General features: G+C 52.5%; 2 protein-coding genes across 9 annotated transcripts; one reads left to right on the top strand and one right to left on the bottom strand.

Annotated features, from left to right (window-relative positions):
• Window positions 1–591: 591 nt before the first annotated feature.
• Window positions 592–7168, bottom strand: TTC31 (tetratricopeptide repeat domain 31). 5 transcript variants are annotated; one of them, XM_015251866.3, is made up of 13 exons: window positions 7013–7168; window positions 6766–6854; window positions 3833–3941; window positions 3482–3714; window positions 3227–3310; window positions 2703–2777; window positions 2530–2610; window positions 2234–2428; window positions 1876–1927; window positions 1702–1792; window positions 1463–1604; window positions 1127–1228; window positions 592–967 (listed from the first exon to the last, which is right to left on the bottom strand). In XM_015251866.3, exons 1-13 carry the CDS (start codon window positions 7035–7037, stop codon window positions 737–739), a joined length of 1509 nt encoding a protein of 502 aa, XP_015107352.1. In that variant the 5' UTR covers window positions 7038–7168; the 3' UTR covers window positions 592–736. The 5 variants fall into 5 exon arrangements, with proteins under 5 accessions (XP_015107352.1, XP_015107353.1, XP_072793533.1 ...); XM_015251867.3 differs by having other exon boundaries at window positions 592–964; XM_072937432.1 differs by lacking the exon at window positions 2530–2610.
• On the top strand, window positions 7161–14559 carry CCDC142 (coiled-coil domain containing 142). 4 transcript variants are annotated; one of them, XM_072937429.1, is made up of 9 exons: window positions 7161–8376; window positions 8678–8764; window positions 8844–8993; window positions 9133–9263; window positions 9336–9449; window positions 13113–13197; window positions 13462–13639; window positions 13757–13956; window positions 14087–14559. In XM_072937429.1, exons 1-9 carry the CDS (start codon window positions 7296–7298, stop codon window positions 14341–14343), a joined length of 2283 nt encoding a protein of 760 aa, XP_072793530.1. In that variant the 5' UTR covers window positions 7161–7295; the 3' UTR covers window positions 14344–14559. The 4 variants fall into 4 exon arrangements, with proteins under 4 accessions (XP_072793530.1, XP_072793529.1, XP_072793532.1 ...); XM_072937428.1 differs by having other exon boundaries at window positions 13113–13227; XM_072937431.1 differs by having other exon boundaries at window positions 13113–13227; window positions 13795–13956; window positions 14087–14225.
• The last annotated feature ends 730 nt before the right edge of the window (window positions 14560–15289 follow it).

Below are 15289 nucleotides of genomic sequence, written 5' to 3'. Positions count from 1 at the left end.
GAACAAGGCCAGATGAGCAGGCCTCTTACGGAGTCACTGTGATGTAATCACCCTTTAAAGAAACACAAACACGGCTTCCGAACCCCACCCCTCCACCAGGCATGAGCAAAGAACTCCCAGGGCAAATAATTCTAGTCAGGAAGATAGGCAGGGTCAGGTCAAGTCAACTGGCTCTGAGCCGTAACTTTTTTCTACTCGAGGCTTCCTTAATGCTAGCCCAGTGTTGCCACCTTTTGTAACGAAGACTCCCATAAACGAAACTCAAACTTGCCCCAACAAAATGGCCTCCTGGATGGGCATCTCCTCGGCCTGGAGCTAGAGCCGAGCTTCCCAAATGTTTGGGTGCCTCAGGTCACCTGGAGGGCTTCTTGAAACACAAACTGTTGAGCCCTACTCTTCCAGCTTCTGGCTTAGAAGGTCTAGGGTGGCCCCGAGAATTTGTGTTTGTGAAAAGCTCTCAGACGATACTGCTGCTGGCCCAGGGACCACACTTTGAGAACCAGTCCCACAGACCCTGGATTTGGTGAAATAAGCAGTCATTTACTCATGCTCCTCTCTTCCTAGTGTCGGAATTATGAATACGAAGGACAGTTGCAGGTGCAAATCAGTTTATTTAACAGCCGCTAAGTACCAGGCACTTGGTAGGCATTTTCTCGCACTTTCTCTTTTAGTCCTCATGACAGCCCTGTGAGGTAGGGATTGCCCCCATTTTACAGATGAGGAAACTGAAGCAAGATCATTTATCCCGATGGACATCCTGATGAGTCTGGGGGAGGGGCCAGCTGGAGTGGCTCAGGTGAGGTGGGGGATAGTGCAAGGGGGGAGACAGAAGGCCAGGGGCCCTTGGGGTAGTGCTTTGAGGGCAACTGAGGGAGAGGGGGCCTGAAGGCCGCAGCTCAACATGAGGAAACGGATGGGGGAAGCCAGTTGACAGACATGGCCCAGGGATTCCTCCTCGCTGATCCTGCTGAGAAAGCAGAGGGCGGAGCACCTGATGCCCTTCCCAGCGGCGCCGCCCTGCCCCTCCCCTCACGCGCTCCCGCTCCCCTGACCCGCCTGGGGTTTGCAATCCCAGCCAGTTGTTTCTGCTGCCCCCTCAGCATGAGGGTGGGCCTGGTCCCCTTACCAGAGCGAGTTGCAGAAGGCAAGAGTGGAGCTCCCGGGCTGCATCAGGTTGGGACCCGCCTTTCAGAGTCTCCAGGAACACAGCAGCTGCCTCCTCAAAACGCTTTGAGCCCATAGGGATTTAAAAAAAAAAAAAAGAGGAAAGTTTAGGTGTCAGCAGGGCCAAAGAACTTAAAACTGCCCCTTTCTCAAACTGGCTCCAGCTCTGAGTACCACTGACATTGTGACGTTGTGACGTTGTGACGTTGTGGTACTAGGAGCTTAACTAGAAAATGTCAGTGTAGACCTGGTCCCCACCCCATCCCGCCTCTTCTGCTCCCAACCTCACACCCATTACCTGCAGTCCCATCAAGGCCTTGCCCAGGCGGAAGAGGCCCCGGGGCCAGCCAGGCCGCAAGGTAAGGGCCACCTCGGCATCAGCTAGCGCCCTCTCCGGCTGACCCAGCCGCGCATGGCAGAATGAACGATTTCCAAATAACCTAAGGAAGACAAAATGGCCCAAAGTCGGGGTCCTCGGCACCCTGCCCTGCCCTGATGTCCCAGCACCGTGGCTAACCAACCCCCCGCCCCACCTACCGGTGATCCCGGGGGTTGAGCTTCAAGGCCTGGGTGAAGAGGACCACAGCCTTGTGGTAGAAACCTTTTTGGGCAAAGCTGGTACCCAACTCTGGGGAGGAGAGAGGGTGGGAAGATTCAGATGGGCCTAGCCCAGGGAGGGTGGGGTGAGGAGGAAGAGAGAAAGCATCTCACTTGCCAGCTCCTGGCTCTGTTGTAAGGCAGCTGCTAGCAGCTCTGGAGATGCCTAGGGATGGGAAGCAAAGTCAAGCAGGATATGAGGCCTCCACCTCCCCAAATCCTACTCCTTTGTTCAAACAGTTAACATTACAGTTAGCATCAAGGCAACTCATGAAACTCTCATGACAGCTCTGCAAGATGGTATCAGCCCTACCTTCCTGCAGAGAAAACTACCCCAGAACAGGGTGACAGTGACGGAGCCTGAGCCCATGTCTTTTAATCCGCAGAGAACTCCTTCTACTGATCACTGCCCATGACCTTTAGATCCTGTGACTTCCAGAGCCCTCTGAGGATCCTCTGCCCACCTCCTCACCTCTGCCTTAGGACTCTGCCCGGGGGTTTCCCCTCTTGGAGGGCTTCCTTCCTCCTGGCTCATCTTCTGCTGGGAAGCCAGCTTCCCGCCTTGGGGCTCCTGGCTCAGTTTCTTTTCTCTGCGGGCACCGGGGGGCCAATGCCCAACCTTGCGCAAAGCCAGAGACACAAAGGTGCTGGACAGATCCAGTGGGTCCTGTGAGTAGACAGGAAAGTGAGGGAGGGGGGCAGGGGTGGGGTATGTCCCAGAGTGGTGGAAGGGGAGGGACCGTGAAGGGACAGAAGGGGGCTCTTCACCTCATCCTCACCACACTCTCCCTGAGCTGGGTTCCCGGAGCTGGGCGGGGGGCTCCCATCCCCATCTGGGGTAGCCTCAGCCTGGAGGGAAGGTGAACAGGCGAGGAGCAGGGATCACCTTGAGCCACCTGCTTTTTCAGCCCCCACCTCCTGGCACTTGGTGGTCTCAGTACCTGCCTGTAGACATTCACGTTGGGCTCCCCGCCATCCTGCTCCAAGCGCCCCTTTCGCTTTCGATCCTTTTGACGCTGCAATAAGAATGACGAGGAAGAGGAAGATGTATTTTGAGCATTAGACTTAAATACACACACACGTAGTTCGTATCTTGAGACCAATTCTTTCCGTGTACGATATATACCATGTGCCATAGCCCCAGGCTAAGAGTTCTGCATTCACTATCTCATTTAACCCTCACAACTCTACGAGGTCGGTTTTGTTGTCATTCTCGCTTTACAGGTGAAAAAGCAGACAAGAGAGTCACCAGGCAAAGGGCTCACAGTAAGAAGGAGGCAGATTCCAACCCAGGTATCACAGTGTGACTTCAGAGCGATTGCACCCAATGGCCTCCTGGAGACCCTCCAGTCCCCAAGCCCTGTGGGTCCCCTGGCCATCCTGAGTTCTTTTCCTGTTCACAAAGCTTCCCTCCCTCCCTCCCCTAAATCCCTCTGGGCCCCCCCTCCGTCTACCCTCCAGCTACCTTCTTCTTGAGTCGTTTCTTCTCTGCTTTCTGTTTCACGCGCTCTTCCTCAGCCACCAGCTCCTCAGCCAGGCGGTTGGCTTCCTGGAGGGGGAAGGGCAGGTGGCCAGAAAAGAGAGAGAGAATGAGAGAAAGCAAGAAGGAGGCAAGTAGTATGAAAGGACCTTGAGAGATCCAGAATAGGGGAGAATGTAGACATGGGACATGGGGACTGGGAGAGCTTGGGGGTGGGGGGAAGGTGCGGCTGAGTCTCACCTCTTCAGTCAGCAGGAGCTTTTGAGGCATGGCCACCTGGAGCAGGCTGTCTGAGTCACTGGGGAAGGATGCCGAGGCAGAAGGGCTTTGAGGGGAGGGCTTAGATCCTCGTGGAGGGTCCAGGAAGGACTTCTGGAGACCACAGTAAGTGCCCAGTCTCTCAGCCTCCTTGCCTTCCTTGTCACTCTGTCCAGTCGTTTTCCCCTCATAACAGAAACGGTCCAGGAGGTCATCTGTCAAGAGGGAGAAAGAAGGGAAAGAAGGAAGAAGCTGAGAGAGAGGAGCACCCGTGGGCCAGCCCTCCCTAGGGCACCAGCCTCAATCCCTGGGCCCGGCCCCTGCACTCCCCACCATGGTGCCACAGCTGCAGCCGCCTGCTGCTCCCATCCATATGGATCCGAATCTGGTGCAGGCCCTGGGGATCACTCTCCACAAGCCGTCGAAGAAAATCCACTATGTCCTGGGAGGGGAAGGGGAGGGGAGGCTGGTGTTGGGGGGAGCTCTGGGAGAGAGCAAGGGGCTTGGCGGGGTTGACTCCTCTGCCGTGGCAACCACAAGCCAGCCACTCAGCCCGAGAACCTTAACTGGCCGACCTCTCCCTGCTTGGTGCCTCCAAACACGCCGCTCCCGGTTTCATGGTGTATCACCTCCCTTCACTACTCCCCCATCTTCGCAAGGGCTGAGGGTGGCATTCAGTCCAGCCTTCTCCGCCACCCGGCTGCTAGGTCACCATCTCCTCTCCCTGACCTGTCACTAGGTCAGCCACACTGATGCCCCTGAAATGGAGCCCTCTTACCTGCTCTTCCAGCTGTGTCCCCTGCCATCTCCTTGAGTGTGAACACCCCCCATACAAGTGAGTGCCACAGTTCCTGGCTGGCCTCTCCCCTGCACTTCATCTGTTTCTCCCCAAAACTAAGCTCTCAGCAATTACTCCCCAACTCAAAATTTTCCAGTAATCCCCCACTGTCAAGACTTCAGGCAGGATTGAATCTAGCCTGGGATTCGGAGCCTTCCCAAAAGCTCCCTGTGTCTGACTTTCCGGTCTTCTCTTGCAATCCTCCCCTACTTAGCTGCCACCAGGCCCCCTGCCAGCCTTGGGGTCTCCCCCGAGCTGTCCTTGAATCCCTCCTAGCTCTGAGCTTCTTTCTCACCACAACTTGCCTCACGTTCATGATCAAGTTCACATTCCATCTCCCCTCAAAGCCTTCCCAGACCCTTTCATCTCCAGTGATCTCTACCCTCACTTGACCACACTGCACAGACACAGTCTGTGTTATACACTTTGAAACCTTATTATTCATTGCTTTTTATTGCTCTCTTCACTGGGGAGTTGGCATGGGACTGGAGAGAACACTGTGCTGGAGCAGGGCTGCTTCCACCTTAGTTCTGGCTATGCCACTGCCTGGCTGTTTGATTTTGGACAAATCATTTAACCTCTCTGGACCTCAGCTTCCTCATTCACAAAAATGAAGCAAGATTCCCCATGGTGTGGCCTGTACATTCTGTGGTTCTAATAAGGATTGTTCCCTTAGTGTAGTCCATCTTTAAAAACAAAAAAAAAAGAGGGCTGCCTTGACCTTCTACCTCTCTCCAAGACACCATCTACGCTGCTCTCTCTTACCTGCCCATACATGATCTGACCACCCAACACCTTCATGAAATCATCGCCCGCCCTCTTGCCCTCCTCCAGCTGCAATGCAGTGGTCTCCTTTGAAGCTCTTGCAATGCACCAAGTGTGCTCCCATTTCAGGGCTTGTGTACTTGTCTCTTCCTCTGTCTGGAATGCTCTTTCCCCCAGGAATGGCTCACTCCCTCAGCCCCTTCAGATCTCTGCTTAAACCTTCAGAGGGAGGCCTTCTCTGACCACTCCCTTTAAAAAGAAAACCTCTCGGTTCAACTCAAAGCTCCCTATCCTCCTCCTTGCTTTATTTACGTTTCTCATATTTGACATCCTGTGTCATTTATTTATTGATTGGCTGCTCCCACTAGACACTTCTAATTGAACAGAGGGATTTTTGTTTGGTTCACTGCTTTCTTTCCAGGGCCTGAAACAGTGTTCAGTACATAGCTAGTGCTCAATAAGTGTGTCCCAAATGAGCAAAAGCAGGGAGATTGGTGAGGAGCTACTGTAACAGAGATACAGTCGGGAGCTGTGCCTTAAGAATCCTGTGGAGCCAGTGTGAGTTCCTCCTGTTAGTGATGGGAGTGGAGCTGGTCTGGGGAGTGAAATGCTCAGATAAAACAGTACTGGGAAAAGAGATGAGTCTAGGTGTGAAATGTTTAATTAGCAGGCCATTAGAACTGTTCAGGCCAGAAAGAATTGCGTTCTTCAACTAAGGTAGTGGGAGCAGAAGCAGACATGGAAGTAATTGGCTTGATTCAAGAGACATTTCAGAAGTAGATTTTTAGGGACTGACTATATGTGTGAAGTAAAGACAAAGGGAGGATTATGTAGAATGATTCTCAGATTTCTGGATTAAGCAACTGGATGGAAGTTTGTGTTATTAACCAAGATTAAGATTAGAGGAGGGGGGCTGGGTATAGCTCAGTGGTAGAGTGCAGGAGGTCCTGGGTTCAATCCCCAGTAACTCCAAAAATAAATAAAAATAAAAGTTAAAAATAAAAATAATAAATTAAAATATTAGAGATTAATTAAAGATTAGAGGAAAAGCAACCAATCTGCAAAGATGATGAGTTAACCTCTAGACTTGTCGTTTGGTTTTAAGGATAACGAGGAAGCACATGAGGAAGTATAGCTTATTAATGCTCCCAAATCTGATCCTGTCCCTCCCTCAATAACCCTATCACCTACTTACTTGAGGACATTCAAACCCATGTGCCAGACAAGGCCTTTCAAGCCACCTGCTGCCTTCTTTCCCGCCTCATCTCTAACGTTTCTAACCAAACCCATAAGAAAGGTCTCACTTCAGTCTTGTTCTCTTAACTTTTCCTTGCCTTAGTGTCTTGCTCACACTGTTCCCTCTGGTCATATTTTTCTCCAAGGAACTCCTGTCCACTCCCCAGTTCTCAATTCAGAGATCCTCGTCTGCCCGATCCAGCACACATCAAGAAGTTGTCACGGCTGAGTCGTCCCCAGTCCCCTTCACCCCCACCTCGCCCTCCACTTGCGCGACGCTGCTACACGATAGGGTCCAAGCCCTATCCCTGCAAAGCCTGCGGGGAGCCCCGCGCGATGCCAGCCCGGGGCGGGGCTCAGCACAGAAGGTTGAAGAGAGGCGTGACCGTGACAATCAGGGCAGAGGGGAGCTAGGGGTCCTTTTTACCTCATCGCCGTAGTCCTCAGGACCGAATTCCTGGCAGAGTCTAGGGACAGCAGCGACCCCCAGCGGGCAGCCAGACCGCAGAGGACAGTCTATAGTAAAGGAAGACGGCGGCGCGTCAGGGTCCTCGGGAAAGATGGGCCGGAACCCTCTGTCTACCTCCTGAAGCACAAAATCCTACGGAAAACAGAACCAACCGGGGCTGCCCCTGCCCTCCTGGACCCGCTCCTTTCTTGTCTCACTTGCTTACCTAGCTTAATCGGAATCGGCGCCATCTCCCGTTACAGTGACCCGAAAGTGAAAGATAGTCTGGTATTTGATACTAGCCAAAGGGCGGAGTAGGACCGGGTAGGCGGCCATCTTTGTTAGGGGCAGAAGCCTCGACTACGGAGCGCGAGAGAGTCCATTACGGTTCCGGCGGCTCCCGGGCCTGAGACGACCGCTCCGGGGATGGGGCGGAGCCCGGGCTGCCGCGGGCGCTGGGCGGCGCGGGGAGGTGGGAATCGTTAGGTTCGTTCCGCACGGGCCGTCCCATGGCCCAGGCGTCTCGCTCCGGTGGTCTTCTGTCTCCGCTCGCTACCGTGCCGTCGTTGCGGGCGCAGCCCGGGGGCGCTGTGGAGGAGCAGTGGCAGAGCGAGCGGGCGGGCGCTCTCCGCCGGGACGTTCGTGGCAGGCCGGGGCTGCCGGTTGCCGGGAGCATCCCCTGCCTGGACCCACGGCCCGGCGGAGCTCCAGGAGGGCAGCCATGCTGGGTGGCGCCGGCGCCGGCGGACGCAGGAGAGCACCGCGAGGCCGGCGCTGCGGCCTGGGGGCGGGAGACGGCAGCTGGCGGCCCGATCCCGCCTGCGCTGCAGCGTCTCCGGGCGGTGTTCCTGCGGCTGCACCGGGAGCGAGAGCAGCTCCTCCAAGCACGGGACTGCGCCCGCCGCCTCCAGGCAGCCTTGCGCCTCCTGTGGATCCTGAGTCCCGGCGTGCCACCCGCCAGCCCCAGCCCCGGCCCCTTGCCTCAGCTGTGCCGCGACCTGCTGCCGCACCCTTCCAGAGGGGCAGTCCTGCGAAGCGGCCTTGAGGAGACCCTCGAGCCGCTACTCCTGGCGCGCCCCATCGGACTAGCAGCCCAGCGCCTGGAGGCTACAATCGAGATGCAGCTTCAGGCTCTGGGCCGGGCGCCCGCGAGCCCGGGCCTGTCGTCCCAACTCGCCGACCTGCTGCTGGCGCTTCCCGCCTACCACCAGCTGCAGGGAAAAGCCTTGAGCCACGTCCCAGGGGCCGCGCGCCCTTTTCTCCCGGCCCGTGTGCTCCGCCTCCTGACAGGGGAACGGGGTTGCCTGGTAGCAGGTTGGCTGAATGAGGCGCTCGGGGTATCCGGCTTGCGGGACCAGCTCCGCAGGCGTTGCCACGAGGAGCGCGAGCTGCTGCCAGGGCTACTGGGCCTGATGGGGGGCGTGGCGTGTCCAGTCAGCCCTGGACTAGGGCTTGGCGGGGCTGGAACCCTGTGGAGCCAGTACTGGACCCTGCTATGGGCAGACTGTGCGCAGAGTCTGTACCTAAATCTAGGACCCTGGAAGGACCCCAGGGAAGCGGCACAACAGCTGAAAAAGGCACTGGGTCAGGGTGAGTGACAGGCCTGGGTGGGCGTTTGGGAATGCTGGGGTCTCTTTCCTCTGTTTAGCTCACTCACCTGTCAGCCTGACTACAAAAGCAAGCCCTTCAGGATGAACTCCCCACAACCGCCCCCATCAGCGGGGGTTGGGGGTGCGGGTGCAGTTCAAGCTATAGTTTCTGGGCTTTCAAGGCAAAGTCTTGCTTTCCATGCTGGTCTTGGAAGCCTCTCCTTTCCCCCATCATTGAGTGGGCAGTGGTTGTGGAAAAGAAAAGCCTTGTTTTCAGGCTCCAGGGTCATTTCTCCCACTAGCATCACTGCCTCAGGAGTGTGAGAAGGAGCTGGTGTCTTTGTGTCACAACCTAATTCATCAGTCTCTTCTCTGGAGCTGGGACCAAGGTGAGAAGGAAGGGGTATTGGTAGCAGCCCAACCCCCAGATCACCTCTTCCTTATCAAACCGTGCCCCCTCATCTTCAGGCTTCTGTCAGGCCTTGGGATCTGCTGGTGGAGATCAGAGCAGCCTTCCCTCATCCTCTAGTACCACTGAACTTCTGCGACAGCTCTTCCCTCCTCTCTTAGATGCCCTTCGAGAACTCAGATCAGGGATGCTCCTCTGGCAGCCTCCAGGTGAGACAAGGTGCTGGGGATGGGGGGAACAGAAGGACAGTTGGGGATACCCACTTTATTCCTCCATTGTGTTCGGAAGCCTGCCTCCTCCCAAAGGTGTTCTGTGGCCCTTCAGATACTCCATCCCTCTCCTCCCCAGGTCCTGCACCTCTTGCCTTGGGGCTCTGTACCCTGCAGACCACCTTGCTCTGGTTTTGGAGCAGAACTCAGAAGCACCTGGCAGCATGGGCCCCGGGTTCCTTCCTGCTCCTGACCCAGAAGGACCTACCTGTGAGTAGCTAGGGGATGGGGAGGGGAGCATTCTGGGCTGGGCTCTGATCTCACTCCCTGTTTCTGCTAAAGCCTCTATTGCGTGAGGCAGAAGCTCTGTCTAGCCTGGCTTCAGAGGAAAGCTTGGCCCTGGAGGTGGAGCAGCAGTTGGGCCTGGAGATCCGGAAGCTGACTGCACAGATCCAGGTGAGGAGAGCAGGGGGACGGGACAGTCGCCAGCTTTGGGGCTGGTGGGGTGGTTGTGGTGATGGTGGAACATCTCAGTGTCTTGGAAGCACGGCTAAATTTATCTTTTTCTTGCTCTTTGCTTCTTGTTCTCTATTTAGCTTTTTATTATGGAAAATTTCAAACATACACAAAAGTAGAGATAAGAGTATAATGGACCCCATAGTCCTACCACTGAGGCTTTAACACTTAACAGCTCATGGTCAGTTTCATTTCATTTCTACATCCTACCACCAACCCCCATGTAGAATCTTATTGTGTGCTGTTCACAGCCACTGATGATTGATGGTCATTGTCTACATCCATTATTTCACTGGGGGATGCAAAGTGGTGACATTCCAATTCCATCATTCCTGAGGAGGGTACAGCTCAAGTGGTAGAGCACATGCTTAGCATGCACAAGGTCCTGGGTTCAATCCCCAGTACCTCCTCTAAAAACAAATAGATCTAATTACCCCCCAAATAAATAAAATTAAAAAAAAAACAATTCTATCATTCCTTCTTCATTTACTAGCTGGATTCTCCTTATAAAGTGAAACTTGCCCTCATAAATTACTTGGTTACTTTGAGGCATATTTTGTTGAGAACAAGCAAGGTAAATGATTGTCTTCCTTTTACATATTAGTTTTTGATATAATGTTTCTTCTATTTCCTAAAAGTATAACTTGTATTTTTATTCAAATTGAAATAGAATATTATTTTAGAAGGCTTCTTAATAAGAAAGTAGCACTGTCATTGGCCCCTGCTCCCACCTCTGACCCTGATTCCACAGTGGTAACTTCCATCCACTTTTGGCTTTTTCTTCTGACATTTCCTTATTTTCTTCTAAATTTATGAATTAAACCTTTAATACTTCTATTTTAATTTGTCCCCATTTCACACAGTATCTGTTACTACCATGGGTGATGTCTCTCTGCTTTTTGTTCCTGCTTACTGCTCAGATTTCTCCTTTTTTTAAAAAAATTTTTAATAGACTTTATTCTTTTAGAACAGTTTCAGGTTTCAGCAGAACTGAGCAGAAAATACAGAGAGTTCGCACATAGCCCTCCCCAGCCACACATATATACTCCCCTACACTCAGCATCCCTCATCAGTGTGGCGTCTTTGGTACATATCAATGAACCAGCATGGACACATTATTATCAACCAAAGTCCATAGTTTACATTAGGGTTCACTCTTGATGGCTGTACATTCTATGGGTTTTGACAAATGCATAATGACATGTAGCCACCACTATAGTATCATACAGAATAATTTCACTGCCTTAAAAATCCCTTGTGCTCCATCTGTTCATCCCTTCCTCCCTCCCTCTCCCCAAACCGCTGGAAACCACGATCTTTTTATTGTTTCTGTAGCTTTGCCTTTTCCAGAATGTCATTTGGTTGGAATCGTACAGTTTGTAGCCTTTTCAGACTGGCTTCTTCCATTTAGTAATATGTCTTTTAAGTTTCTTCTGTGTCTTTCATGGCTTGATAGGCTTTTTTTTTTTTACTGCATATATACTTTTAATTTACATATATATGTACCATTCATTGTTTCTAAGAACGTTTAGAGCTTTAGCTTTTTAAACATACATAGTTATCAAAGGAATAAACCCAACCACAAAATAAGAATTTACTCAAAAAAATACATACACCCTTCTATTAATAGCAATATTATTTATAATTGCCAAGATATGGAAGCATCCTAAGTGCACATCAATAGTTGAATATAGATTTCTCCTCATTGCCCTGAGTGGGGGCATGGCTGCAGAGTTCAGCCCTTGTCCCTCCACTTCTGTTCTCTCTGCATTCCACAGTGCCTTGGTGCTGTGGACCCTGCCTCCCCTCAGCTTAGCCCTAACCCACCATCTGCATCTGCTTGTTGGGCATTTCCACCTCAATTTACTGCTGCCTCTTTCCAGGCTCTTCATGAATAGGGTGGACAGTGATGTCCCAGAACAGGCTCTTCATGAATAGGGTGGACAGCGATGGTTGTGGGAGCTCTTAGCAGGGAAGGCCATGGTGGACACGTGGAAACAGAAGCTCCTTACAGGGCCTATGGCTCAAGCTGGCAGCTGGGCAGCCTCAGAGGAGTAGCAGGGGTTACTGGAGGTGGGCAGTTTACAGTTCCTTGGAGGAGCAGTGGGGAGATGGCCTGATTGAAGCAGAAGGGCTGTGTGTGTGTGTGTGTATACACATGAGCATGCCCTCGTCCTCGCATGCCTGTGTGAAGGGGAGGGGTGGAGGACTGTGGAAAAGTAGGTTGTCATCAAACTGTGGAGGGCACTGAACACCAGCCCACAGATTCTGGACTTTATCTCTTAAGTGATAGGAGCCATTGTAAGAGCAGGAGGGGAACAGTGAAGACAGTGACAGAGTCTGATCCAGCAGTGGTGGTCAGGATAAAAGGGAGGTGGGGAGATGTAATACGAGAAGGGTCCAGCTCTTGGTAGTTGTGATGAGAACAGAGCAAAAGGGACAGGGATGGTGTATGCACCGTGTGAACCAAACACTATCCCAAGCAGTTTCATGCCTTGTCCCTCCGCCTGGTGACCACACTGCTGGGTGTCTCCTCTGGGTATTCCACTGAGTACAGCTCTGGGATGAAAAAGAAGAATTAGACATGAGTTTTCTCCTCAGCTGAACTGTCATGTCTCATAGAAAAAGACGGTCCCACAGTGTGACCTTGTCTTTCCTCAGAGTGTTGAGTGCAGAATTTCCTAACAAATGTCAGTTGACAAAAGGGTGATTTCTGTGCCACAAATAAGGAAGAAGGGGGTTGTAGTTTTGGGGATAAGAGTTTGGATGTAGACAGGCTGTGGTCAGAATATGTATCAGGAGCCACGTGGGCTCTCCCTGCCTAGGCACCCCGCCCCCCAAGCCAAGGTCCCTTCCTCTCTTCAGGCTCCTTGGCATGCAGTCACTTTTTCTTTAGGCCTACCACTACACACCCCACTTCCTGAGGTTCTTCTCCAAGATGGGCTGTAGAGACTCCTCTTTTTTGCTGTCTTCTCCCCCTCCCAAAAGAAAACCTATCAAACCAAAGAAACCAAACCTGCACAGGGGCCTTTTCTTGCTTTACGGGTTAAGTTTGCTCTGGAGAAATGCAAGTGGCTACAAAGACTTCAGTGTGAGGACATTCCAAAGGTTCCTGAGTCTCAGAAAGTTAAGAGTCACTGCTCCTGGTCTACACACAGTTCCCTTATAGACAACAGGCAGAAGATGGTACAATTCCCTTTTCTTTCTTCAGCCTCTGCCTATCTGCCAATCATGTAGACCTCCCTCCCTAGCATTCACTTTTGAACCCTGGTGGTGGTGAGCGTGTTGCCCTCTTTTTTTCCTATTAACATTACTGTAGAATAAAATTAACCTGGAGGATTTCCATCCTCTGAACCAGGCTGAGGAGAGCTGGGCAATCCTATGGCAATTGTCCATAATGTTCTCTGGGTCCAGATCTTTTGGAAAACCCAATAAAAGCTATAGCATCTCTCCTCAGAAAATGCCCGAGCCATACAGTTATGCATACAGTTCTGTTTCTGGGGCTGTATGGATGCCAGGGTAAACACCTCAGATCTACAAGAGCAGATTACTTGACAAGTCCCTCACAGATAAGTCCCTTTTACTTTCTCCTTATCCCCACAGCTCCTACCAGAAGAGTCACTAGGTCTCTTTTTTCAAGAATGTCATAAACAAGCCACACAGGACTTCGAACTCTATATGCCACGGGGTCGGTACTGGCGGCATCGTCTCTGTCCTGGTAACTCTTCATCCCAGCATCCCCTTCCAGGTTCCTGGAGGGTAACAGTGTCCTAACCCTTCCAAATCCTGGCTCCAGCCCTCTGTGTCCATCCTTGTCCTCACCTTCTGTGTGCTCTGCAACCCCCGCCCCCACCCCCCACCAAATACTACCTTCTTACCCCAAAGGCTCCATTAGGGCCTTTGATGGATCTCCCTAGCTTCATATCCTGTCCTTTCTCTTCTCTCACTCCAGAACTTCCCAGCATTCCTAGTGAGTATGCTGGGTTGGTGGTCCGCAGGGTACTGGAGCCTGTGTTGCAAGGATTGCAAGGACTGCCACCTCAAGCCCAGGCCCCTGCCCTCAGCCAAGCGCTGACTGCCATCCTGGGTGCCTGGCTCAACCACATTCTCACCCATGGGATCCGGTTCAGGTGGGGAGAAAAGGAGGCAGAGGCTGGGGGATGAATGGAACTGGGAAAAGGGAGGGGGATAGAGCAGTTTGGGGGAGGCAGGAGGGTCAGGTGGCCACGTTGTACCTTGGCCTTCAGCCTGCAGGGGGCGCTGCAGCTCAGACAAGACTTTGCAGTGGTCCGGGAGTTGCTGGAGGAGGAGCAGTGGGGCCTGTCCCCAGAACTTCGCCAGACTCTGCTCATGCTCAGCATCTTCCAGCAGCTGGACGGGGCACTGCTGTGTCTATTGCAGCAGCCCTTGCCCAAGACTCAAGTCCACAGGAGGCCTTCCTGTTGCTGTGAGTCACTCTCCTTCCCCAACTCCAGGCTCACTTCACCCCTTTCTGTGCCACATCCCCATCCTTATTATTGATCTGGCTTCAGTGTCTCCCTGCCAGCCACACCTGCCTTCCACTCCTGCCTTACCAGGTGCATGTAATGACATCCTGAACACGGACCTGCCCAGCAGCAGCCTCAACAGCCTGGAGAGCTTGGAGCCTCCTCTTCAGCCTGGAGCACCCCGAGCCCAGACAGCTCAGCTGCTAAGCACACGATGGGGAGGAGGACCTAGCCCTGAGGCTTACTTGGTAGGAAATCAGCAGGCCTGGCTTGCCCTGAGGCAGCACCAGCACCCTCGCTGGCACTTACCTTTTCTTTCCTGCCTGGGAACCAGTTCTGAATCCTAAGGAGCCTGGTCAGAAGCCAGAGAGCATAAGCTCCCCATCTCTATCTGAAAAAGCCCAGACATTTAGAAATGCATATATAGATTTTAAAAAAGCCTAATTGGGAGCTTGGAAGAAAGCATACCTGAGAACCACAAGCTACACAGAGCCTGGACTTAAAAAGCTAAGAATCCAACATCACTGCAGTGCCTGGAATCCAGAATAAAAGGCAAAACCACAGCTTGGAATCTGGAGGTCAGCATCCTTGGAAGTCTTGGGCTCAGTTCCCATCAGTGGAGATGTCTCGGGGCTAGACACGGGTAGTCAGGGGCCAGACGCTGGGCGTAAGGCTGTAGGGTTGGATCCCAGGGGAAAGGGAAAAAGAAAAAACAACAGAAAGCAGGGAGCCTAGATGCCACTTTCTCTTATGTCCCAGGAGCCAGGCTAAACACAAAAAGGTCAGGAACTATTACAAAGTTAATTCATCAGGAACCACGACAGTGGGAAAGGAATTTCTACCCCTGGATCGGCCCCACCGTATATATACTCTGTGCTCCCCTCCCCATTACTATTTTTAGTCATTTAAGAATATTGAGCTGTAGGACCTTCATGTGTCAGCTTTGATTACTCGGAGTTCCACATGTTTAATCTTCATTTCCCTGAGAGGCTTTACCCCCTGGCACTTATATAATCCCTGCCGTGGTAGTGCCCTCTGCTCAGATGGGACCAGCACTTAAGATGGCGTTAACCTAGATCTGGCACAACAGGGTACAAAGGGGAAGAGGCTGCAAGAGACGTGGTGTCGGAGCCAGGTGCAAACGGCTTTTGCACGACTGATTTATTGCCTTCACTGCGGTACAAGAGGACTATTAATGATAGGCAGTACTTACTGACTGCTTACTTTGGGCCCCCTCCATACCCTGTGTGGAAACCATCTCTCCCTCCTGGCCTTCCTCCTCCTCTCGGGCTG

Source organism: Vicugna pacos, chromosome 15 (assembly GCF_048564905.1).
Source record: "Vicugna pacos chromosome 15, VicPac4, whole genome shotgun sequence".
Taxonomy (NCBI): domain Eukaryota; kingdom Metazoa; phylum Chordata; class Mammalia; order Artiodactyla; family Camelidae; genus Vicugna; species Vicugna pacos.
This window is presented reverse-complemented; position numbering and strand designations above follow the sequence as displayed.